This window comes from Molossus molossus, unplaced genomic scaffold (genome assembly GCF_014108415.1).
Source record: "Molossus molossus isolate mMolMol1 unplaced genomic scaffold, mMolMol1.p scaffold_m16_p_5, whole genome shotgun sequence".
NCBI lineage: Eukaryota > Metazoa > Chordata > Mammalia > Chiroptera > Molossidae > Molossus > Molossus molossus.
This window is the reverse complement of record NW_023425388.1, coordinates 49,684,285-49,711,289: the sequence shown is the minus strand read 5'-3', so window position 1 is coordinate 49,711,289 and position 27,005 is coordinate 49,684,285. Positions and strand designations below refer to the sequence as shown.

Here is a 27,005-nt window from a genome sequence, read left to right as displayed (position 1 = left end):
ATTAGCTTTACAAAGCCACATGGTTTATATGTTTTCCTATTATGAGCCTTTGGACACAAGTTACAATTGAGATCAATGTTTGAAGTAGTATAGTAATTATGTAGAACAATGTACTTAATAAATGCAGTTTATTAGTTAATATCTTTAAACACATGGGGTAAATAAAAAAGAAGCTGTAAATTACACTCAAGAACTTACTTTCATCTTGATGCGTTATCTCTTTAAGTTTGCTCTGTAGTCTCTAGGAGGTAAAGAAAGGAACACTTTTATTTCTAATCCACCAAATAATTAAATTGACATATTTTAAAGAAAAACCCAGGAAACAGCAGTTATTAAGAATGATCCCTGTCATTCAGGAAAGAATTCTGGTGCATAAGCATAGCTAGCAGTATTGGAAGGGACCCAAAATAGCAAGTATTACTTACTATGCCCCACTTCTGCTTCTGTTGTGCTACCCACATAGTCATCACTGACTCCCGAGGTATAGTAATGAGGATTAGAATTTATCCATGCTTTGGATAATAGAATAAAATTCAGATTGGGTTATGAGAAAAAAGGGGTGAGTGGGAAGAAAAAAGGACATGACAAGTCTATCCCCGGAGCATGGAGCACAGCCTTGAATGTGACATCTCTGAAATGATGTACTGAATTCTAGATCCTCAGATATTGATATTACAAAGGCCTCTTAATATATACTACAGCTAACTTTCATATATCCCTTCTACCAAAAATGTGCTCCTTTTCTTGAGGTCTCTTAAAGGTTAATGTTAAGCAAAAAATCATAGAATCGTCATTAACTACTCCCTCTCATTCACCCTATACTGCATTAAAATAATCAGTAAGTTCTCAAATTCACATCCTCTTCCCTCTCCACCACCACTGCCATGCAGCTCAGGCCCTCAAGACATTATGCTAAGTATAATAAGCTAGACCCAAAAAGACAAATACTCTATGACTGCATTTATATGAGATACCTATAGTAATCAAATTCATAGAGCTGAAAAGTACAATGGTGGTTTCCAGGGGCTAGCGGTAGCAAAAAACAGGAAGTAACTGTCTAATGGGTTTGTGAGAAGTCAAAAAAAATTCTGGAGATGGATGGTGGTGATGGCTGCACAACAATGTAAATATACACAATGCCACTCACATGGTAAATTCCACGTTATGTATATGTTACAACAATTAAAAGAATGAAAATCAATTTTTTTTCAAACATTGATAGAACACCAAACTGTTGGTAAGAATGTGGAGCAACCAAAAAACACTCATACATTATTGGCAGAACATAAAATGCTACAACCACTTTGGAAAGAGGTCTAATAACTTCTTATAAAACTAAACCTACACCTATTTGGTTACCCAGCAATTCACTCCTTGGTACTGACTCCAGAGAAATAAAAACATTTTTGTACAAGAGTGATTACAGCAGCTTTATTCATAATAGCCAAAAACTAGAACTACTCCAGGTGTCAATCAACAGAAGAATGATCCAACCGTGGTATATTCATACAATTATATACTGCTCAGTAATAAAAGAGACAAACTAATATATCCAATAACAGAGACACATCTCAAAAAAATCATGCTGGGTGCAAGAGGAATTATATAAGAAAACCTATTGAATGATTCCATTAATATGAATGAGTAAAAAAGGCTAAACTAATCCACGGTGGGGAGAAAGTCAGAAGAGTGATCACCTCCAGGGGAATGGAAGTGGAAACTGACTGTGAAGAAGCATGAGCGAACTTTCTGGGGTGAAGGTAATGTCCTCTACCTTGCTAGGGACTAGGGTTATACAGGTGCATGCATTTATCAAAACTCATCAAATGGTACTTTTAAGATTCATGTATTATATTGTACATAAATTTTACCTTTAAAAAGTACTACAAAGAAATACTGAACTCTAGTTAATGACATGCATGATAAAAACATTGAGGTAAAATGTACTATTGCCTGTAACTTACTTTGAAACATAAGAAATTAAGATGGACTGATGAGCCCTGGCCAGTTTGGCTCGGTGGTTAGAGTGTCAGCCTGAGGTCCAGAGAGACCTGGGTTTGGTTCCTGCTAAGGGCACATACCTCGGTTTTGGTTTGTCCCCAGCCTGGTAGGGTCGTGCGGGTGGCAACTACTCGATGTGTCCCTTTCACGTCGATGTTTCTCTCTCTCTCTCTTCCTCCCACTCTATCTGAACAAAATATCGAAAAATGTTCTCGGGTGATGAATTGATGAAAACGTCAATTATATTTCAAAAAAGAGACACACTAATGAATAAAGGGACAGAAACATGACAAAACAAATGTAGTAAAATGTTACCTTTAGCATTATTAAGAAGGCACCATGAATATCTCCTTTCTTTTCTAATAGATAGGCAGTGACTTCATGAAGTTGATACTTCTGTGTAATCTAGGAAAGAAGAAAAGATAGACTTTTGTTCATGAATCTTGCTTGTGAAGTGAGAAGGTCCCACTGAGGATGAAACAAACCCAACATAATAAATAATGAATTCATACATTGGTAGTGTGCTACTTTATAGTATAATATGCAAATTCTTGACTTTTGGTCTTATAGTGTCCTATTTTGGATTTGGACTAGACCAAGTACAGTTATGACTTTCCACTTATTTACTTAAATTGTTACACACATAAATGAGGCATATCCATTGGAGTAAAGGTAATACGTATTATATTATTACATAAAGAATAGTAATACACAAATAGTAATAATATAAACCATAAATTGGTAAGTATAATTATACACAAAATATTTAGAACAAAAACACTACATATCAACATGTTGGCTCTAAATAAAAATTAATAAACTAAGAGTTTCTAATGAGTAAAAAATAATAGAGTTAGCAAATTCAAAATTATTCTTTGGAAAGACTTGTAAAGCAGACCAAAACTTTCTTAGGAGTAAGAAAAAGGAAAGGCACAAAGAACATATTAACAGGTTAACAGATCAAAGGAGAAAAACATGATCATCTCAATAAATGCAGATAAAATGGTACCCATTCTTGACAAAAACCAAAACAATACAAAACATTCTTACCCATACTGGAAATGGAACGTTCTTAACTTAATAAAAATGATCTATCAAAATCTTACAATAAGCCCTATATTTAATGTAAAATGTTAGACACATTCCCTTTTAAATCAGGAACAAGGCAAGAATGCATACTACTACTGCTTCTATTCAAAATATTCTAGAGCTCCTAGATATCCGATAAGATAAAGAAAAAAGTATAAGATTGGAAAAAAACAAAACAAAAACAAACTGCCATTATGCCTAGAAAATATTGTTGTCATAAAATAAAATCTAAAAACTATTGAATAAAAAAAGAATTTAGCCTGGTTGCCAGACACAAAACAATGTACAAAAATTAACAACATACTGCAGCAATAATCAATAATAATGTCACTTCAGAAACTGCCTTTCAAAATGCTAACCAAAGTATAAGTACCTAGGAACAAATTTAAGAAAATATGTGCAAGCCCTGGCTGGTGTCGCTCAATGGTTACAGCATCAACCCATAGACCAAAGGGTCTTGGGCTTGATTCCTGGTCAAGGGCATGTACCTGGGTTGCAGGTTCAATCCCTGGTCCTACAGGGTTGTGCAGGAGACAACCAATTGATGTGTCTCTCTCACACTGATGTCTCTCTCTCTCTCTCTCTCTCTCTCTCTCTCTCTCTCTCTCTTTCACTCTCTCTTTCTCTCTCTGTCTTCCCTCCCTCCCTCCCTGCCTCCCTTCCACTCTCTCTAAAAAAATCAATGAAAAAATATCCTCAGGTGAGGAATAACCAAAAAAAAGTGTGCAAGAACCTTATGCAGAATATTATATAAAGTTATACAATCTTACCAAAGAGCATAAAAGGCATTTTAAAAAGGTAACTAGCCCAGCTGGTGTGGCTCAGTAGATTGAGCGTTGTCCCATGGACTGAGAGGTCCTGGTTCGATTCCCGGGCAGGGCACATGCCTGGGTTGCAGGCTTGATTGCCAGTGTGGGGTGTGCTGGAGGCAGCCGATCGATGTCTCTCTTTCACAGAAATGTTTCTATCTCTCTCTCCCTTCCTCTCTCTCCAAAAAATCAATTAAAAAAAAAAAAAAGATAACCATGTTTCTGAATGTGAGGACAACACTATAAGATGTCAGTCTTCCCCAAAATAATCTATAAATTCAACATATTCTTTTCATCAAAATTCCAGAAGAATGTTTTTTAAAGGAACCTGGCAATCTGATTCTTAAATTGATGTGGAACAGTAGGAGGTAAGGGTAGCCAAGAGTTTTAAAGAAAGAGAAGACTCTTCTTTCAAATAAAAAGCCTTACTTTAAACCTATATTAATAAAATATGTGGTATGGGTACAGAAAAAGACAAATAATCAAAGGAACAGAACAGAATCCACAAACAGATCCTTGTACATTTGGAAGTTTGGTATATGACTGTATGGCATTACACATCAGTAAGGAAAGGACAGTAAAATGCCACATGAACCATTAGCCATCACATGAAAAAAAATATGTAAATCCCTCTCTTGATCTGTTTGCAAAAATAAATTCCATATGGATTAAAAGCTAACCTATAAAACTCATAAAAGAGGATATCCTTTATGCCATCAAAGTCAGAAGGAAATATGACTGATACACAAAAAATTAAACATTAAAGGAAAAGACTGAGAAATTAAAAAGAAGTCACTAAGCCCTGGCTGGTGCATCGTCCCATACAACAAAAGGCTGCGGGTTCGATTCCCAGTCAAAGCATATACCTAGGTTCCAGATTTGATCCCTGTTCAGAGCTGTGCAGGAGGCAAACTGATCGATGTTTCTCTTTCACATTGATGTTTCTCTCTCTCTCTCCCCCTTCCTCTCTTTCTAAAATCAATTTAAAAAAAAAATACTTGGGTGAGGATAAAAAAAAAAAAGTCAATAAAAACTAAGTTAAAAAATATGTTGTAGCCCTGGCCGGTTTGGCTCAGCGGTTAGAGCGTCGGCCTGCAGTCCAGAGAGGCCCGGGTTCGGTTCCCGCTAAGGGCATGTACCTCGGTTGCAGTTTGTCCCCGGCCCTGGTTGGTCATGCATGTGGCAGCCACTCGATGTGTCCCTTTCACGTTGATGTTTCTCTCTCTCTCTCTCTCTCTCTCTCCCTCCCACTCTATCTGAACAAAAAATGGAAAAAAAAATGTCCTCGGGTGAGGATGAAAAAAAAAAAAAGATATGCTGCAAGAGATGGAAAGATGACTTCAACATATAAAATCATCCCCCAGGCACTCAGCACGCACCCGCCCCGCTGCCACGATGCCCAAGAGGAAGGTTAGCTCCGCCAAGGGGGCAGCCAAGGAGGAGCCCAAGAGGAGGTCGGCGAGGTTGTCAGCCAAACCTGCTCCTGCAAAAGTGGAACCGAAGCCAAAAAAGGCGGCGGGAAAGGATAAATCTGCAGACAAGAAAGTGCACACGAAAGGGAAAAGGGGAACAGAGGGAAAGCAGGCCGAAGTGGCTGATCAGGAACCTAAAGAAGATCTACCTGCGGAAAATGGAGAAACTAAAAACGAGGGGAGTCCAGCCTCAGAGGAAGCAGGAGAGAAAGAAGCCAAGTCTGATTAATATCATATACCATGTCTTATCAGTGGTCCCTGTCTCCCTTCTTGTACAATCCAGAGGAATATTTTTATCAACTATTTTGTAAATGCAAGTTTTTTAGTAGCTCTAGAAACATTTTTAAGAAGGAGGGAATTCCACCTCATCCCATTTTTTTAAGTGTAAATGCTTATTTTTAAGAGGTGAAATCATTTGCTGGTTGTTTATTTTTTGGTACAACCAGAAAATAGTGGGATATTGAATATGGGAGGCTTTGATTGTCTTGGGTGTCAGCTTAACATTCCATAGATGGGGGAGGTTTTTATATCCTGTAATACAAAGCATACTAAATGGCAGTTTGGAGTCAGTTGTGCATTTAATATGTCTTGAACATTTTAAATTACTTCTATTCCCATGTTTTTGGTATAATTGTTTCCTAAAGAAACCACTCCTTGATCTTGGCTCTCCCTGTCGGAAGTCCGTGCACTCTGTAACATCTTTGGCGTGGTAGTCCAGTTTTCCTAGTAACCTTGTTAATGTGCTGTGAAAGATTGAAAATTTGATTATGTAGTATATATGATATTAAGTTGTGAATTAGTGGGACTTTGATGTAACAGCGTATCAACATTTGAAGATATTGGTACTTGATACTCTTGAGGAAAATTAGCCTCCAAATTTTAAGCTGGAAAGTCACTGGAATAACAGTTTAGAAAAGAATCATAACTACATGACTTTACATTTTTGGTACGTATGTTAAGAATTGTGTACAAATTGAAATGTCTGTGTACTTATCCTCAAAACAAACAATAAAATCTCAATTATGAAAAAAAAATCATCAAAGGATTAGAGATCTAGAAATTAGAAAGAACTTCTAGAAATCAGTCAGAGAAGGGCAAAATCTCAGTCAAAAAAATATGAATAGATAATTCAGAGAAAAGAAAATCCAAAGGCTCATTAAACATATGAAAAGATATTCAATGTCATGTATAAAGATATTCAATGACATCCCACTGGCAAAAATAAACAATAATTCCTAAAAATACTAGGAATTAGCAAGAATGAGAACAAACAGCAAATAGCACACACTAATGATCAAGAAACAAATAAGAAATCAGCTCAGCCTTATCAGTAGAATTAAATTACTCTGTTATCCAAAGAATTCCAATTCCAGGTATAGTGCTTAGAGAAACCTGACAGCTAATGTGGCGTTGTTTATAATGGCAATAGACTGGAAACAATCTGAATATTTATGAATAGGTAAGATATAAACTGTGCCACAGCCATTCAATAGACTATTATATGACCATTAAAATGAATGAACTATATTTAAATGTATAAAAATTGACAGATTAAAAAAATTAATGACAAAAGCAATCTGCCATAGGATATGTACTGTATGATATCATTAACACAAAGTTTAAAAACATATAAAACTGCATCTTAACTGGTATGGAAAGTTAAAAAAAACCAAAAAAACCCGCATCTTATATTTTCTTATATTTTAAAGATAAATACAGTAGGGTGGACCAAAAGTAGGTTTACAGTTGTGAGTACATGAAACCGTTTATTCTTGCATTATTATTAATTATTATATTATTTTCCATGCAAACAACTGTTAATCTACTTTTGCCCCACCCCATATATATGAAAAATAAACAACATGGATGGGAAGGATACATTTCCCATCTTCAGTCTAGTGGTGCCCTCAGGGGCGAGAGGGGGACATGACAAAAGATGCTTTATTTCAGAAACCAAACAACAAAAACCAACAAAACAATAAATATCTGAAGCCAGTATGGCAAAATTAAAATTGGTTTGGTGGGTGCATATGTATTTGATGTTCTTTCTGCACACTTCTACATATTTGAAATATTTCATAATTTTAAAAAATTTAAGTGTTTGGCATTTCAGGAGGTAGATGCAGAAAATACAGATTCCTGTTTCATAAGTATTTAATGGTAACAAATTTTAAACGGGGAACATGCTAGCCTCTTTTAGAAGATTAGAATAAGTGTAAATGCACATATGTATATACATCTTCATTTGGAAACAAAAATAGGGAAGAGAATCAAGGCAATGACTGAGCTAAGGCCACTGAAATGCCATTCAGCTTATTAAGTCTTAGTGCACCAGACTATGTAACCAGTACCTGCAAACAAGAGCTTGTCTTTTTCCTTTTCATATTTTTACTGTATTCCTTTTTATGTTTCTCATGTTGGCTAGAATGTCTGTGAAGCTTGATTAATAACAATGATGGACATGTGTTTTTGATTTTACCAGAATACATGTGAAAGCAGTTTATTATCACAGCAATGAAAAGCATGCACTACGATCAGACTGGGTTCAATCTCAGGTGCTAACCACTTACTAGCTATGAGCTTAGGCAAGTAATTTAATATATGAGTCTCCCTTTGTTTATTTGTAAAGTGGTGAATCATTAAGAAAAGTATATTCTTGTTTTCTTTCCATTACGGTCTTACCTGGATAGTTTCTTCTAGGCGGTAGCCCTCAAGGACTTGCAATGTCTCTATGACTTGGTTTGGGTTGAACTGACACAACAGCTCAATGAACCACTCAGTAATACAGGGAGATATTTGCAGCAACTCTGGATTTACATGAATACCTTCCCTGAAAACATAAAAAGCAAGAGTAGCATCATTTAATCACATCTACAATTAAAGCTATATGTAAAAAAAGTATGTTATCTTAAAACCAAGACTACTGCCATGGCCAGTTTGTATCAGTGGTTAGAGCATCAGCCTGTGGATCAGAGAGTCCCAGGTTCGGTTCCCACTAAGGGCACTTAAGTTGGTTGCAGTTTGTCCCCGGCCCCAGTTGGGGTTGTGTAGGTGGCAACCAGTCGATGTGACTCTCTCACATCAATGTTTCTCTTTCTCTCTTCCTCCTGCTCTATCTTAAGACAAATCCAAAAAAAAAAAAAAAATGTCCTCAGGTGAGGAAAAAACAAAACAAAACTAAAAAACAACCAAGAGTACCTTTTGGTCAGGTAAAAAAATCATGAATTAAAAATCTCACTGTTACTTAGATTATTAGGTTGAACTGTATATTATATAAGAGGCACTCTAAATCACAATATTGCTCAGTTTACATTGAATAATTAAGGAAGTAATATTCAGTGGAGGTTCCAATAAATCATACCAAAAGTTGTACTGTTGCTCTAAAAGGAACAGATGACCCAATTCACTTTAAACAATTTGATTCACGAGTAAATATTATATATCTCTATCTATCTATATGTATGTATATGTGTGTGTGTGTGTATATATATATATTAAATATATATACCATCTTCCAGTCTAAACAGCTGTCTCTACTATGCTTCCCTCATAGCACTAGTCACACCGTGTTGTAATTACTTCTTTAATTATCTGTCTTCTTTAAAACATTATAAACTCTGTGAGGGTAGGTACCAGGTTATCTTCTCACTAATGAGTTCTCAAAGCCTACAACAGTGTACTTTTACTTAGCATTAATTTATTATGCACCAAGACTATGCTAATTTTGATAGCCATTAAAGTTAGCAGTGGGTATGTGGCAAAGCAGGTATCTAAAAGATGACTAACAGAAAGAGCTTTGAGAAATGGATATAACAAGTTGTAGTTATAAGCAAGACTGATACAGTTTTGATTATGTTGATGCTGCCTAATAATTTCCCAGCAGACACATTATTTTCCTCACAAATGAATGTATCAAAATCTGTTCATTTGGGTGATTTGCCTGATTTGATGTACATTCACATTTTCTGTACTTGTAAGGGTTTTGCCAATAAATGTCTGGAAAGAATTAAATACTGTGATTCATTGGCAGATGCTTTTGTCTAATCTTAATGCTCTATAGTCTTGCATTTATAAGACATATTAATAGAAGTATGATATAGATAAAATATTGCTACCACCTACAATATGGTGTAAACATCTGAAAAGTACACTGGCTCACCTTAATGCCTAGAAACATTGGTTAGCATTTCATTTTCTCTTTCACCTAATAACGTTCTATTGAGACACAACCTTCATCCTACCTAGAGAACTATAATTTCCCTGGGTTTATCACGTGAATCTTCTATTTTCTTCATGTAGACCTTTCTGACAGGATTTATTCCTAGCCATATCTGACTTAGTTGTCCTAGTCCTTATAAGTTTTACCCCTCTATTCTATAATTGATTTCCTCCATTTGAAGGCAGTCCAATTATGATTTCCAGTCAGTTAAGTTCAATTCAATGTACATTTACTGAGCATCTACTCCTTATGTGCCAAGGTTATGCTAATGCTGTGGAATAACAATGAATGCAACAGTCTTTGCTCTCAAAGTTTATAGTGTAGTTGGCCATAGACACTTAATGGATAATTTTCAAGTTATGTGGTAAGAACACTAAGGTGGTAGTCTACACAGGGAATAGCCAGCCAGTCACTCAACACACTCCTGCATTAAAGGCAGTTGTGAAATACAGAAAAGAAAAGAGAAGAGAAGAGAAGAGAAGAGAAGAGAAGAGAAGAGAAGAGAAGAGAAGAGAAGAGAAGAGAAGAGAAGAGAAGAGAAGAGAAGAGAAGAGAAGAGAAAAGAAAACTTCATCTTTGGCATTTACAGCCAATTTGAGAAGATACTGCATTAGCCCATTAGCAAGTATAGAAAGCCCCAAGCAGCCGAACTTATTGAGTCCATCACCCAACTTCTGGTCAGGGCTGAGTGTCACAAAGCTCTTAATTTGGGAGATTTTCTGCATCTAAATATAATTCCTCCTCCTGTAATTGAAGCCTTTCACTAGGAAAAGAAGGGCCGTTGATCATCATTTATAGAAAACAGTAAGTCCCCACTTAAAGAAAGGTGCCCTGGCCTGAACTAATCTTTCTTTTCTTTTGCTAATAACCGTCTTGTCCCACCCAGTTTGTGCCAATAAAAACCCATTTTGTACAATTTCACGGAGCACCTCTCTGTTTACTAGATGGGATGCTCCTGATTCAAAATTGTTCAATAAAGCCAATTAGTTCTTTAAATTTACTCAGTTGAATTTTTGTTTTATAATAGGGGCAAAGGATACAGTGAACATTAAACTATCTACATCTCTCCATATCCTCTTACTATCATTCAATCATACACACAGCCCTGGCCAGTTTGGCTTAGCTGTTGAGCGTCGACCTGCGGACCAGAGTCCCGGGTTTAGTTCCCGCTAGGGGCACGTAGCTCGTGCGCACGCATGCACACACACACACACACACACACACACAACCAATCATACACACAAATATATGTGCGCTGAAGGAGTTAAGAACAGGTTTTCCAAGACATGCTACTTTAGCATGTAGATTTTGAGCTCAAGTCAATCAAGACTCTGTAGGCTCAAGAGAAATTTTTACCTTTCCCTTAAAAATTTTAAAAGTGGAGCCCTGGCTGGTTTTGCTCGGCGGTAGAGCGTTGGCCCGAGGACCAAAGAGTCCCAGGTTCGATTCTGGTCAAGGGCATGTACCTAGGTTGCAGTTCGTCCCTGGCCCTGGTCGGAGTCATGCTGGAGGCAACCAGTAGATGTGTCCCTCCCTCCCTCCCTCCCACCCACTATATCTGAAGATAAAAATGGAAAAAAGTATCCTTGGGTGAGGATTTAAATAAAAATAATTTTTAAGTAGAACCTTGCCCATATAAGAGTGATTACCTATTTTTTTTTTTATCCTCACCCGAGGATATTTTTCCATTTTTTGTACAGATAGAGTGGGAGGGAGAGAGAGGAAGGGAGAGAGAGAGAGAAACATCGACGTGAAGGGACACATCGAGTGGCTGCCACCCACGACCAACCAGGGCCGGGGACAAACTGCAACCGAAGTACGTGCCCTTAGCGGGAACCGAACCCGGGTCTCTCCGAACCGCAGGCCGACGCTCTAACCGCTGAGCCAAACTGGCCAGGGCTAAGAGTGATTACCTATTTATATGGCAGGGCAAACATGGAATTATTGAACATCTGCTCTTCTTGACGTCTTGTGAATTACCCTCTCTCATCTGAAGCCCCAGGCACCTTACCTCATTCCTTAGCTCATGATGTCAAATATACCCAATTTCACTTCTGTTTTGAAACTCTCAAGCATGTAGGATCTCTGACTCTCATGTATGTGGGGTTCCCATACACACATAAGAAATTAAATTTGGTTATTTTCTCTTGTTAATCTGTCTCATGTAGATTTAATTATTAGACCAGCCCAAAGAACCAAGAAGGGTAGAGGAACATTTCTTCCTCCCCAATAATGCATACTATTTAATGCTATGTTATTTTTTCAGTTTGGCATTATTATTATTTTTTTTTCCCTCACCCGAGGACATTTTTCCATTCTTTGTTCAGGTAGAGTGGGAGGGAGAGAGAGAGAGAGAGAGAAACATCGATGTGAAAGGGACACATCGAGTGGCTGCCATCCGCACAACCGACCAGGGTCGGGGACAAACTGCAACCGAGGTACGCACCCCTAGCGGGAACCGAACCCGGGTCTCTCAGGACCTCAGGCCGACGCTCTAACCGCTGAGCCAAACCGGCCAGGGCAGTTTGGCATTATTTTTACATTTACATAGCCATGTTTGCAATTTAGTATTCAGTTATACTCATATACCTTAGTGTTTATTTAGCTATATCCCCCAACCACTCTTAAAAACTGCTTTTTCACTATATAAATGCTAATATAGATATTTGAATATTAACTACTTTTTCTTCCCCAGTATTTCCTTAAAACATATTTGCCAAAATGAAATCACTGGGTTAAAGCACATGTGTGAGTTTTGAGCTCTTAATATATACTAGGTAAACTGCAGTCCAATGAACAAAGTGGGCTAAGGAGGGAGGAACACATTCAGAGGGAGGAATGACACTGTGCAGTGTACCCTGTGACCAATTAGTTCAGTACTACTGCAGAATAAAGGGGAAAAGAGAAAAGTCAGAATGAGAAAATAAAGTTTAAAGCTGGATATGCCTGAATTAGATCAAGAAGGGCCTGTACACCATGAGGAGTTTGGATTTTACCTTGAATAATGGGAACTGAATGAATTGTGAGAAGGGGAAAGTAGACATTATCATTATTTATCTGTTGGAAAATAGAAGTAGAATTAGGAAGGCTGGTTAGGAGACCAGCAAGAGACCAGGAGGGAGATGCTGAGTGCCTGAACCAGGGTAGCGGGCTGGACAACAGGACTCACACAGAAGAGACAGCCATGACGTAGAGTTTTGATGACTGACTGGTTCTCTGTGGTGTGGCTGAGAAGGTGAAGTGAAGTCGGATAAAGAAAAGTGAAAAATTCATCACTCACGATTTTTCAAAATTCACTTATAATAAAACTGCTTACTTCCTTGTCTATTTCCTCGGTCAGAATAGAAATTTTATGAAGTCAGGCCCCATCTTATTAATCATTTATCTCCTGTGTCTGTCACAGTGCTTACTATACTGTACTTACTCGGTAAATTGTTAAATGAAATAAATGGGCAGATAATGCCATTTACTAAGAGAGAAAATATAGAAGAAAAAAACAGGTTTGGCTTTAAAAGCAAGTATAATTTTGCCTGGCCAGTGTGGCTGAGCATCGACCCATGCACCAAGAGGTCGCCAGTTCGATTCCCAGTCAGGGCACATGCCCAGGTTGTGGGCCAAATCCCCAGGGGGTCATGCAGGAGGCGGCCAATCGATGTTCTCTCTCATCAGTGTTTCTATCTCTCTCTCCCTCTCCCTTTCCCTCTAAAATCAATAAAAAATAAAAATTAATAAAAAACTAAAAGCAAGTATAATTTCAAGCAAGCCATTTCAAACTTTCACATAGCACTTAGCAAATAATAACCTCATGATAAAGAATTGTTGAATAAAAAATATAATAAATACATGAAAACTATTTATCTATCTATCTATCTATCTATCTAGTCTAGAGATTAGGAGATGATGATGCATTAGAATTTACAAAGTTGAATTTGAGCTGCTGGCAAAATACTAACCAAAGATGCTATATCGAGTGGTAAGCCTGTCCAAGCTGACAGGCATTCATCAAAGTAGAAATTTTTTTTATATGTCAAAGTTCATTAACACATATAATGTTCTAATTTTTAAATTTTTAAATATTTCAACACTGTGTCAGTATCTTAAAATGTCCCTTCAAAATTGTACACAGAAACACTGACAGATTCAACTTAAATCGAATGTACAACAATTTCCATAATCTATGTTTTGCTGTTTGGCAAAGACACTTTTAGCAATGTTCAATTTTTACTTTGCTTTGACTAAAGACTCAGAAATATAATCTGACATTTTATATGTATTCTTGTATGAGAAAAATCATACCATATATTTCAGAGGCCTCCAAGGACATTGTTAACAAAGGCTAAGTTGACATTACCAAGAAAATCATACTGAGAAAAATACTATGAATATAAATATACTTGAACATTTTCCTCATTTCTTGTGACGCTTATAGCCTCACAAAAACCATTAGTGTCCTTTTTTATTATCCTTCAAGCATCCCCACTGCACAAAGGACTGACCTGCATCTGGATGTAAATATATCAGAACTCCTGTGAGAATTCTTGGCCAGCAGGAATGCACACAGGGAGTGGGGGTGGGGTGGGCTTGATGTAGCAGCTGTCCCACAGAAGGGAATTAGAAGAAGATGCAACTCCTTTCTCTCTCAAACTAGGGGTCTCAATTCAGGCAAATAATTTGCCTCTGGAAGATTAACCTCCATCTCCTCCCCTCTAAACTACCTAATCTTTCTACATACAGATGTCACCAATTGATCTTTGTAGGTCAATTAATTCTACTGAGGACATTATTTACATGGCAAAGAAAACAGAGAAATATACCTAGAATTTAACTACAAGGTTTGTTCCTTTAAAAATGTCGTGTGTGTGTGTGTGGGGGGGGGGGGGGGTCATAGGTTCGATTCCTGGTCAAGGGAATGTACCTGGGTTGCAGGTTCAATCCCTAGCCTGGTTGGGACAACCAGTCAATGTGTCTCTCTCACATCCATGTTTTTTGTTTTTTTTTCTCTCTCTCTCCCCCTCCCTTCCACTCTAAAATTCAATGGAAAAATATCCTTAGGTGAGGATTAAGAAAAAAAATAAAAATTAAAAAATGCTGTTGCCATGCCCTGGCCAGTTTGGCTCAGTGGTTAGAGTGCTGGCCAGCAAACAGAAGGGTCTCAGTTCACCAGGTTCCATCCTGGCCCTGCCAGGGTTGTGGGGGAGGCAACCAATTACACCAATCTCTCTCTTTTTCTCTCTCTCCCCCTCCCTCCCTCCCACTCCATATAAAAATGAATGAAAAAATATCCTCAGGTAAGAATTAACAAACAAAATGCTGTTGACAAAATTAAAAGTTACCCCCTCAAAAACAGCTCAATGAATACACGTAAATGTCAAGTCAAATATGCAATATTCCAATATGACACATAGGCAATCCCTGTCTCAAAATCACTGTTTTCTGTCATTTTCTCTACTCTCCAGAATGCTTACATAGGAGCTTCATGGGGAGGATAAACCTGGATCTTCAAAAAAATGTATTGCTTCAGAGGAATAAAAAAGGGAAAAATGAAAGGCAAAAATAGTCTGAAGCTGTCTGCCAGGGAAAACTGCTAGGCAGGGCCAGTCTACTTATTTTTGATATTCTTTTATCCCTATTGTGAATGAAAAGGGGCTTCTGTAGTAAGTCTGACAAGTTCTGGGCCCGAAAGTAACCTCACAGGTGATCTGATCATAAATTCCTGGGAAGATCATGGTGGGTAGTCACACTCCAGGCCCATAACTTCTTTACTAAAAGGTTTACCTTTGCCTCAAGCAAGGCCTGTGTATGTTCCTGTGCATCTAGGTTAACACACCTTTGAAATGCCAGAGTAACCACCCTCAAGGAAGGCGTAACCACCCTCAAGGGAGCACATCATCTCAACTATCCTATAATCCAATCATGGAGATTTCCCCACCTTGCTTTTTTCCTTCCTTCAGGTAATCTTCCTTATAGTTTCCTCCTTTATTCCAAATGTATAAAAAGAAGTGAGAAACTGTCATTTATTGAAGCATCTGAGACCTTATTACATGGCAACGGTAGTCAGTTTTGGCTCAAAAAAACCTCTTAGAAAAATTCTCTACAGATCTTGGCAGTGGAAATCATGTTCTTTCATGGGATCTCAAGGAAAGCATTCCAGGGACCCACATATGGAAGACTGTGGTGTGGTAAGGTTTATTTGTAGCATCAAATAAAAAATCAAAGGAGTGCTCCTGGATTCCCAATGTCCCATTTCCGTCCATCCCACCATGGAAAAAATCCAATTTGCCTTCATCAGGCCCAGAAATAGGGCCAGTGTCCAGACCTGTGCCACAGTAAAGCTTAGCCCTTTGGGGTCCACAGGGTCTGTGCAGGCCCCAGGTGACTGCACATGGGGTGAGCACATGTTACTGGGCAGGTGCGAGAGAGAGCTCTTAGTTAGCTGGGATTATATTAGCTCAGCCTCTGGAAGGATCAAGCGCTTTTTCAAAATAGCCAATCAATTTCCCAATATTTCTCGGGCTTGCACTGGGTCTACCTTCTAACCAATCCATTACCATTTCCCAGGCTAGACAGGCCTCTATGGTCACCACTTTGGCTCTTGTGCACGTGCTTACCTCCCCCTTTAGTTTTGTCCCTTCCCCAGTGATCTGCAGGGAATGGACTGGTGGTCCCCTGGGGAGTGTAGCAGCTGTAACTTCCTATAGAAGCAAGCTTTTGCTCCCTAGTTTATAATGTTTAATAATGTCTGATTCCCTTTGCTCCCTTCCTTCCTTAATATCTACCACCTACGCTAACACAGGTTTGGACAGTCTTACGTCAACACTAAATCTCTTTTTCCTTACTCTCCAATTTCCCATTTCAGTTTTCTAGTACTTAACAAGACTCTAATCCTTTACTTCAGGTTAGTCAAGCACACCCATTTTTTAAATTTTAAATTTTTATCCATTGATTTTTAGATAGAGTGGAAGGGAGGAAGGGAGGGGGAAGAGAGAGAAAGAAACATCAATGTGAGGGAAACACATTGATAGGCTGCCTCCCACATGACCCTGACTGGTGCAGGGATCAAACCTGCAACCCAGGTACATGCCCTTGACTGAAAATTGAACCAGTGACCCTTTAGTCCATGAGCTGACGCTCTAACCCCTGAGACAAAATGACCAGGGCATACAAGCATACTTTATTAATTAATTAATTAATTAATTAAATCCTCACCTGAGGTTCTTTTCCCATTTTTTTATTTTCAGACAGAGTGGGAGGATGAGAGAGAGAGAGAAAAACATCGATGTGAGAGAGACAGATCAACTGGCTGCCCCCCTCACGACCCTGACCAGGGCCGGGGACTAAAACGCAACCAAGACATGTGCCCTTGATGGGAATTGAACCCCAGGCTCCTTGGTCTGCTGGCCGACGTTCTGACTGCTGAGCCAAACTGGCGAGGGCACAAGCATACCCATTTTAAAAAGCTAAAATGGGACGGGAAATCAGAGCCTATTGTAAACTAGTCCATACTCCCTGCTTTCTCCTTACCCTAGAGATCAATGGGTACTGGAAAAATATTTTTTCATCAGTGTGTGTGTTTCATTGTACATATATGTTACTTGTATATTCTCACTGTAAAAATGTCATATAATATAGAAACTGCCAAAGTAATTCAAGTTTTGATTGAGGCATCATGGAAGAAGTTACTTTTGGATTAAAAAAATTCTACCTGGGGCCCTGGCTGGTTTGGTTTAGTGGTTGGAGCATCATTCCAAGGACCAGAGAGTTGAGGGTTCAATTCCAATCAAGGGCACATACCTCAGTTGGGGTTCAAGCCCTCGCCCTGGTTGGGGTCATGCAGGAGGCAACCAATTGGTGTGTCTCTCTCACATCAATGCTTTTCTCTCTCCCTTCTTCCCACTTTATCTGAAAGTCAATGGAAAAATATCATTAAGTAAGGATTTTTAAAAAAAATCTACCAAGGAACAATACTGTATATCTGCGTGTGCTTATGAAGTGGAGAGCCTGAAGAATATTGTGTATCCTGTATGCCCGGAAGGAAGAGAGTAGAGTAGAAGGAGCAGAGATCAAAGAACACCAAAGGCAAACTTTCCATGATCAAAACTTTGTCTAAGGCTAGCTCAGGAAGCTATTCCTCCTTACTCACTCTGCACTCAGCCTTCTTAACCTCGATCCTCTCCCTCAATTCGGAATTCAGTCAGTTACTAGTGACAGGGTTCAGGACATGCTACCCCAAAATATGGCACTTTGGCATACTGGATATATTTTTAAAAAATCCTTACCCAAGAATATTTTTCCATTTACCTTCAGATAGAGTGGAGGGAGGGAGAGAGAAGGGGAGAAAAGAGAGAGAGAGAGAGAGAAACATCGATGTGAGAGAGACACATTGATTGGTTGCCTACCACATGACCCCAACCAGGACTGGGGACCAAACGACAACCAAGGTATGTGCCCTTGACTGGAATTGAACCTGAGGCTCTTTGGTCCATGGGCAGACGCTGTAACTCCTGAGCCAAACTGGCCAGGGCCATACTGAATATTTTAAACTAAAGGAATTTGAGAAATGCCGGGTGCAGAAAGGACTCTCTGACCTCCCCTTTTACCCCAAAGAATATCATAAAACTTTCAAGTGAGAGGTGCTCTCCCTATACCTGAAGGAAAGGAGCTCCTTTATCTCTGAGGATGGAGGGACACTGAGAGGAATCCAAACAAACAAGCCTTGCTCAATTTCCCCCGCTACACTATCCTTGGCTCACATCCTTTGGTCCTATCACACTTTCCCATGAGTTTCCACTCTTTTTTTTTTTTTATCATCCTCACCCGAGGACATTTTTCCATTCTTTGTTCAGATAGAGTGGGAGGGAGAGAGAGGAACAGAGAGAGAGAGAAACATCGATGTGAAAGGGACACATCGAGTGGTCACCACCCGCACAACCAACCAGGGCTGGGGACAAACTGCAACCGAGGTACATGCCCTTAGCGGGAACTGAACCCGGGTCTCTCCGGACCGCAGGCCGACGCTCTAACCGCTGAGCCAAACCGGCCAGGGCTGAGTTTCTACTCTTTATCAAACCTGGCAAAAAACACTCAGGTTTAACTGCTTCTTCAGGTCTTCATTTCCTTATGAAGGCTCCGGTGTTACGTAAAACTTACAGTAAATAAATTCATATGCTTTTCTCTTCTTAATCTGTCTTTTGTTACAGAGGTCCAGCCAAGAACCTAAATGGGAAGAAGGAAACAATCTTTTCCTTCCCCTGGACTGGTATTATAGATTTACATTGTGGGTTAAACAAGCTTTAATGGGTTAATCTGAGGTACTATAATTTAAAATACTCTTTATATAAAAATGATATATTGAACTGCCAAACATCCAATTTACAAAAGAATTTGGAGCATTGTGTAAACTGACACCTGCCTCCTATATAAGACACAGTAAAAGGATAAAACAGAATGGATTCTAGATTAGGATGCTCAAACCTGAACACTACATCTTTTACTTCTTGGAAATTGATCGATATGAAAGTGAGCTCTTTTTATTTTATTTTTAATTTTTTCTTTGATTTTAGAGAGACAGGAAGGGAGAGGGAGAGAGAGATAGAGACATCGATGAGAGAGAACACTGATTGACTCCTGCATGCCCCCCACTGGGAATTTGGTTCACAACCTGGGCATGTGCCCTGACTGCGAATTGAACCTGGGACCTGCTGGTGCATGGGTCAATACTCAACCACTGAGCCATACTGGCTGGGCAAAAGTGAACTCTTTTTAAAGGTGGAGCTAAAGAATCAGTCTTATTAATTCAAGGTTCTGAAAAAGAAAAAAATTACCCATGATGCCTGTTAAAAGATATTTTATTTGGACTATCATGATAGGTACAGAAACTACTGCAATGGGGTTTCGACAGTAGGGGAAAGACTAAGCTCAACTCCAAATACAACAGGGACAAGGGAGGATTTATAGTACAGCTGGGATGGGGTTAGGGGGTGAGGAGGCAGTCAATGGATGAAAAATAACTAAGAATCTGGGGTAATTCTTTGCTAGACTAACCTAACAGGATTCTTCTTGAAGGCAGGCCAGGGTGATCAGATATTACTTGGGCGGTGGGTAGAGGAGGAAGAATTTGGACAGATATTTTGGGTGATCAGATATCGAGGATGGGGGATTCCTGCTAAAAACTAGACTCTATGAGGATAGAGATGAAAGCCCAAGGTCAGACCAGTCAAGCAGAAGATTCAGAGGTGCCTGACTAAAGTTTGGTCAAGGAAAAAATCTTTGTCAGCCCTTAATTTCTGCTAAGCTAAAGTGAAGCTGCCAACTAGGCTGTTGTCAAAAGTGAGGACGTTGTAGGTCATGTTGCTTTTTTGGGGAGAGAGGAAAAGGGAGAGGAAGAGGTATGGGTACAATGCTTCTCTCTGAAGTAGGTAAGAGAGGACCTTGTAGCCAAACTGATATGACAGGAAGGAAGAATTGTGACAAATTAATTTAGAGTAATTATCCTGGGTTAGGGTTAGTTCAGAGAGATAAAACATACTGAGTAAATGTAAACATATTTGTGGTTTGCTAGTGAACAAAACAACTTTCACAATACTCTTAAAGGGTCTTACCTAGTTAACATCTTTCAAACCTAGGTGTAGGTGGTAACAGAGCAAGACTTTTCACAGAAGACCTATGAAACTCCTGTGATGTGCCATGTTTACTACTGTGAAGTTTAAGTTAAGGAGTGATTGCAACATCAGGAAAAATGACTATATATTTATGTTACCCAATATTGGTATTTTTCAAAAAGTAGAATTGGTCACCATTGGTTTCTATACTACTTTTCTTACATGTGACAAAAGACCAAGTTCAAAGATGAACCTTCTTTGTCCTTCCAGCTTGAGTGTCTCCAGATAGGACGTTTGGGGAAAAAGAACTTGGTTAAAATAAATGATCCTAGGAGAGGAGGAGTCAAGTCTTAAGACAGTGGTTCTCAACCTTCCTAATGCCACAATCCTTTAATACAGTTCCTCATGTTGTAGTGATCCTCAACCATAAAATTATTTTCGCTGCTACTTCATAACTGTAATTTTGCTACTGTATGAATCACCATCAGAAATATGTGTTTTCTGATGGTCTTAGATGATCCCTGTGAAAGGGTTGCTCAACCCCAAAAAAGAGGCAGAGACCCACAGGTTGAGAACCACTGTCTTAAGAGGATATGTTTGGAACTGAAGAAAACAGAAGGAATTCTGTCGTGGGGAAAGAGGTGCTCAGGCTCCAGGGAGAGGGCTGGATGGAGGCAGAGTGCCTCCTTCCTCATCCAGCTGGCGCAGTCCTCCTCAGTCCTTCGGCCTTCTCTAACCCCCCCCCCTCCCCGCCACAACTCTCCCCACCCCTCTTTCAGCTCTCTTCCTTCCCTCCTATCCTCCCGCTCCCAACTTCAATTCTACGAAATCGCCATCTGTTAATTCTAGAAGTAGACCAAGGCCCAAACTGGCTCTCAGAAAAATACAAATGATTAACAGAAAAAAGTTCAAGTCTAGCTTCAGTAACATTCTGAGAACAGGGAATTAAAACACAGATACTTTGAAATGGTCCTGAACTGGGTGCAAACTGCTTTTCTAACATCTGCATATGCACAACGGAATGACTACATTCAAATATGGCACAGCCTGCTCAATGTTTCAGTGACTAAGATTTAAAAAAAAAAAAAACTGTTATAATTAACAAAATCACTGGTATTTTGATATCTGAAAATAGTACAGAATACTGGAATAACCAAAACTGATATAATGATCACTTAAGTAAATGATGGCCAGTATACATTATAATGCAACTTGAAAGTTTGTATGTCTGATGTGAAAGCTGTTTCATCCTGGAATATTACCCAGTGATGCTTAACTCTAGGTGTACATAAAAAATATCCCCACCCACAGTGATTCTGTGGGGTTGGGCCCAGGCATCTATATATTTTTGTTACATAGGTGATTCTGACACACTCTGGAGGCTGTTAAATGTTACTATCTTCAACTCCCAATGTACTCCATTGTCACAACAAAATGTTAAGATCTACCATGCAGAGCTGCTTTGCTTTCAAATTCATTACTAATTTCATCATCTCCTTGGGCTAGTTTTTGTTTGATGAGTACCACTAAGTAGCACTTAGAAAAATATTTCAACTTTCCTCCTTACACAGCCAGGAACGGTTATTTAAAATAAACATTTCAAATGAGAATTTAAACGGTAAGGCATTTAGAGATGGGCTGGGACTAGGAGCTGGCTTTGGGAAGCAAAGCCACCGACCTGCTGCAGCAGGGAATAAGGAACAGGAAGGAGTGAAGCTAGGACAGAAAGAGGAAGCTAGCTGGTTATCAAAATCCTTGTGAAACGTATCTTTGTGGTCTGACTTCATTATTTTGTTTGAATTACTTTATTAGCTCACCATGTATGCTCATGTTCAAATGAAAAGTATTCCTTCAAGATATAATCTATTTTCATATTATGTGTTTTGATATAATCTATGTAACTATTACTCCCACTCATACTAAAATTCAAGAGCTGAGCATACTATTTGGATACCGTGAACCAGTTTCTGAATTTCAGCTTATTTTCTTTGATTTCTAATCTATGTATTATGAAAAACTAAAGTTATCAACATACCTTGGGTCAAGAAGACTCCGTAAAAATTTGAAAAGCAAAACCTGGTTCTGCGTAGAAAAACAATAAAAAATACAATATTAAAACAAATTCTTCAAACTATGCCGTAGTAAAGAATTATTCTAGAATATCTCTTTAAAATGCACACATGCCTATGATTATTTCCATTAAGCCCTCTACACAGACCTAAGAAATTCTAAAGAATCATACAGAGATCATTTCCTCTCAGTAATTCTAAACAGTCACATATTCAATTTTGAGTGCCGAAGAAACACAAACACATTGTTATTCCCTACCCCCCATCCAAAAGGCCTCTTCTGAGATAAATGCTAGTGCAATTCTAGCATGAGGATGCTAGGAATGGCTGGTGCTCTGAACTGCTCTGTTGACAGTGAATTCTGGCTGTACTAATGAGTTCACATTGCCACACCTGGTCCTTCTTGTGACAATGGCTTACCATGAGATAGTTAATCTAGGTAGGGTGAAAGTTGGAAGCCCAGATAACCACCACCACCAGAAAAGCCCACTGACTCCACAATATAATCAGCTACAGAAGAGATGGCAAACTGCAATATGTTAGCAATTAATGTACCATGAAATCTTGGTTCTGTTTCTTCCACTAATAATCTATATGACTCTGTGTAAGTCACTGACTCTCTTAAATATTCAGTTTACTTATTTAAAAGAGAGATCAACAGCCCAGCTGGTGTGGCTCAGTGGCTGAGCGTCGACGCATGCACCAAGAGGTCGCCAATTCGATTCCTGGTCAGGGCACATGCCCAGGTTGTGGGCCAAATCTCCAGTGGGGGGCATGTAGGAGGCGGCCATTCAGTGTTCTCTCTCTTTGATGTTTCTATCTCTCCCTCTACCTTCATCTCTCTCTCAAATCAATAAAGAAAAAAAATGTTTTAAATAAAAATTAAAAAGAGATCAACAATATATTCTCTGCCTTCGTGCAGGGTAGAGGTGAGAATTAGATGAGATAAGCCTTAGAATACTATATGAATATAAATGTTTCTAAATTCTGAGGAAGGCTAAGCAAAAATTATTATAGCTTAGTTTTTCTTTTTTCTTTACTTTGTTGACACAGTCAAACTTCATTTATAATAAGCAGGGGACTCTCAAAACTGAATATGATTAGTATAACAGAATATGACATTGTAAATATATTTATCAATCTTTGACTTTTTATCTTTTCCCTGGCCTGTCACTTTGTTTTATTTTACACGACTTTCCTTCTGGTTATAACTTAATATTCTGGCTAATTTATCATTTCAAGAATTCTGAAAATAATAGGTCACAGGCATACTTCTTGTCATCAAAAGTAAAGGCACTTTATAAAATGTGCGTGGGATTCTCTTGCACAATCAATAAAGCTCTGCAGTAAAAGAAATACTTCATTTCCTTAAAAGAAGTGGAAGCCTAGCCAGTGTGGCTCAGTGGATTGAGCATCGTCCCATGGTCTGAGAGGTCCTGGTTCGATTCCTGGTCAGGGCACATGCCTGGTTTGTGGGCTCAATCCCCAGGAGGGGAGGGGGCATGCAGGAGGCAGTTGTTGATATTTCTCTCTCACATAGATGTTTCTATCTCTCTATCCCTTCCTCTCTCTCTCTAAATATCAATAAAAATATATTAAAAAAATAAATGTGTAAGGCTCCACAAACAGTCCATCAAATAGCCACCTTTTTTTTAATACATGACACTTCAGCTTTTATTTTTTTAATTTCTTTTTTTTTTTAATTTATTTATTTTATCCTCATCCGAGGACACTTTTGCATTCATCTTCAGATAGAGCGAGAGGGAGAGAGGGAGGAAGAGAGAGAAAGAAACATCGATGTAAGAGAGACACATTGAGTGGTTGCCACCCACATGACCCAACCAGGGCCAGGGACAAACTGTAACCGAGGTACGTGCCCTTAGTGGGAACTGAACCTGGGTCTCTCTGGACCATGGGCGGACGCTCTAACCACTGAGCCAAACTGGCCAGGGCAACACTTTAGCTTTTACATATTTGCCTGATAAATGATATTACATATATTCATTTACCTGTCCTCTCTGCCTCTAAATATCTTTAGAGATTACTGGAAAAAGAAAATCCTGCAATGGATAACCTTACATTTTAAACAATAAAACCCTATCGGTGAGAAGATTCACCAGAATTGTTGACTTTTAAAGGGGTAAAAAGCTCTGTGGGTTGAGAGTAGTTTTAGAAGAAATGTTTCCTGTTCTCCCCTCACCGAATGGACTGCATGACCCTCCATGAACTTCCTAAGTAGCCTAGGCAATGCTCTGTCATCATTTAAGTCAAACTATTCTAGAGTCATCTTTCAGCTTATTTGTCTTCTTCCTCGAACACAAGGATACATTTAAGTTTTTGTATCCTCACCACTGAATATTTCAGCTCACAGCAGGTACATAAACATTTATTGAATTAATAAACAGTTTTTATCTTGAATTAATGGACTGCATCCTGGACAAACAAGCCTGATACCTGGGAGTCATTTTCATTCCTCCATCACAGTTAACTAATTTCTGAGCCCCATACATTCTGCTTCACAGTCATATATTGAACCAGTCCTCTCCACTGCCACTGATCTAGTGCTGGTCTTCACAAGCTCCTGCCTGGACCTTCTGCCTTCAAACTGGTCTCCTCTATTTGCCAGCCCCTTCTCCACACTACAGAGTTAATTTCCTATAAAATGAGTATAATGCTGTCATTCCTTTGCTAAAAAAAACTTTAGTAATACTCTAGTATATAAAAGATACAGTTTCATTGCTTTGCATTATATATGATTGTTTAATATCAGGCCGCAAACTTATTTTCCAGCCTCTATACTCTAACTCCTCCCGTCTAACATACCTTGTATAACTTAATCTAATGTTTTCTTCCACCACTGTCCCCACCACATCAGGCTTCACACAGACCTGACCATCCCCTGAATAAGCATGTTCCTTCATAACTTCAAGTATTTACATACATAGAACACTTTACCTAGAGAGCCCTTCTCAATTCTCTGCCTTGAACACTGATCCATCATTCAAGACCCAGTCCAGGCATGCATGGAAACACCTGTCTGACTTTCTCACAGTCTGTCACTCCTCTTGTTCCTACAGCACTTTCCACATATGTCTGCTATGGCATTTATAACATCATAGTGTTTATGTAAGTGCTTCTCTGCTCGAGAAAAAATTTTAAAAGATTGTATTCCTATTTGTGCCTCCCAGGGCCTACTACATTATGGTACACAGTCAGGCCACGATTTTTAAATGAATGAATTCCTTATCTTTGTCTGCCATGCTAGCTGCCTCCCACACACTGCTCTGGTTTCTATCCTGCACACCTATCCCCTACTGCTATCACTGCTACTTGAAGACTCTGGGTTGTGCTTCACATCGCTGTTTTTGCTCTCTTCCCTTTGCCACAGGGTAGTGAGCAAAACTGACTATTAGCACTGCTATGGTAGTGACAATGGAATACTAGGTCCATTAACTAATACTTCAAACTGAGAATCTCAATATTCAGTATTAATAGAGCTATATTCTAGCCCTGGCCAGTTTGGCTCAGCGGTTGGAGCGTCGGCCTGTGGTACAGAGAGACCCGGGTTCGGTTCCCGCTAAGGGCACGTACCTCGGTTGCAGTTTGTCCCAGCCCTGGTTGGTCGTATGGATGGCAGCCACTCGATGTGTCCCTTCACGTCGATGTTTCTCTCTCTCTCTCTTCATCTCTCTCCCTCCCGCTCTATCTGAACAAAAAATGGAAAAATGTCCTCGGGTGAGGATTTAAAAAAAAAAAAAAATAGAGCTATATTCTAGGTAAGATTTATCCATGAAAAGGTCAATAGTCATAAAGCCCATTTGAGGATGATAAAAGTCTGAATAAATGACATGAACCTCAAAGAGACTAAGACATTAGTTCCTATAGCAAAAGAAAAGGAGGGGCTGGATAGGGGAGGGATCGTCTGTGTATTACAATTTCTAGCCTAGGAACAGGTTCTAGTTCCAAAAATGTTCTGTGGTGTTAACATTTGTTATGAACAAAGATGAACTCTCTCATTTCCAGACTCAGAAGTCATCACACAACTGTACAAACACACACACACACACACACACACACACACACAGTATAGAAACTACTATTAAATGGCAACTATTAATTGAAGAAATTACTACAATCAAAAGTTCTTAGGTGGAGAGTCAATATTGTCTCTCTACTAGATGTTTCTTCCTGATATATATTTGCAATATTTACCTGCAGTTTTTTAATGACTGTTTCAATCTGTTCAGAAAAGTGAGTAGCAACCAGCTCTGCAGCTTTACAGGGCTTCAGGGACACAAGTTCCTAGAGTGAAAAAAAAAGACAAAATCTAGTTGTTATATCTTTAATGTTAATTTCAACAGAATTCCCATAGATGTGAAGCAGGATAACCTACCTCAACATTTTCGTGAGCTCCTACACTGCATTTCAGAAGACCCTGATGGAGGGCCTCAATTTAAAGGCACATTGTAAATGAGCAAAATTAAAAACTTGCCATGTAAAATAATCAGATCGTGATATAAAAGGTAATTCAGAATTCTTAGAAAGTGAAAGCAATGAACTCTGGATTTGGGCCATGTTATCTGCAGGATGAACAGAAGGAACAAAAGCTCCTCAAATTCCCTGTCTGTGAATTTCACCCTTGAGCATGATGAAAAAAGAAGAAGAAGAAGGAAATAGTTGTAATTTCTCTGGCTAAGAATTCTAAAACTTTACTTTGGAGGGCTGATGGGTTTTGAAATTATAAGTGT

General features: G+C 38.9%; 2 protein-coding genes across 10 annotated transcripts in view; one reads left to right on the top strand and one right to left on the bottom strand.

The window, feature by feature from the left end:
• VPS8 (VPS8 subunit of CORVET complex) overlaps positions 1 to 27,005 on the bottom strand; it is a 268,778-nt gene that overhangs the window by 96,809 nt on the left and 144,964 nt on the right. For all 9 annotated transcript variants that reach the window (XM_036243939.1, XM_036243937.1, XM_036243938.1 and 6 more), the window contains 5 exons: positions 26,470 to 26,559; positions 22,224 to 22,270; positions 8,054 to 8,201; positions 2,317 to 2,406; positions 199 to 241 (listed from right to left, as the gene is read on the bottom strand). In XM_036243939.1, coding sequence (XP_036099832.1) covers positions 199 to 241; positions 2,317 to 2,406; positions 8,054 to 8,201; positions 22,224 to 22,270; positions 26,470 to 26,559 — 418 coding nt within the window. The remainder of the gene's footprint in view (positions 1 to 198; positions 242 to 2,316; positions 2,407 to 8,053; positions 8,202 to 22,223; positions 22,271 to 26,469; positions 26,560 to 27,005) is intronic.
• Positions 5,262 to 6,394, top strand: LOC118617891 (non-histone chromosomal protein HMG-14-like). Its single transcript, XM_036243946.1, has one exon. The coding sequence runs from the start codon at positions 5,295 to 5,297 to the stop codon at positions 5,598 to 5,600; it is 306 nt and encodes a 101-aa protein (XP_036099839.1). The 5' UTR covers positions 5,262 to 5,294; the 3' UTR covers positions 5,601 to 6,394.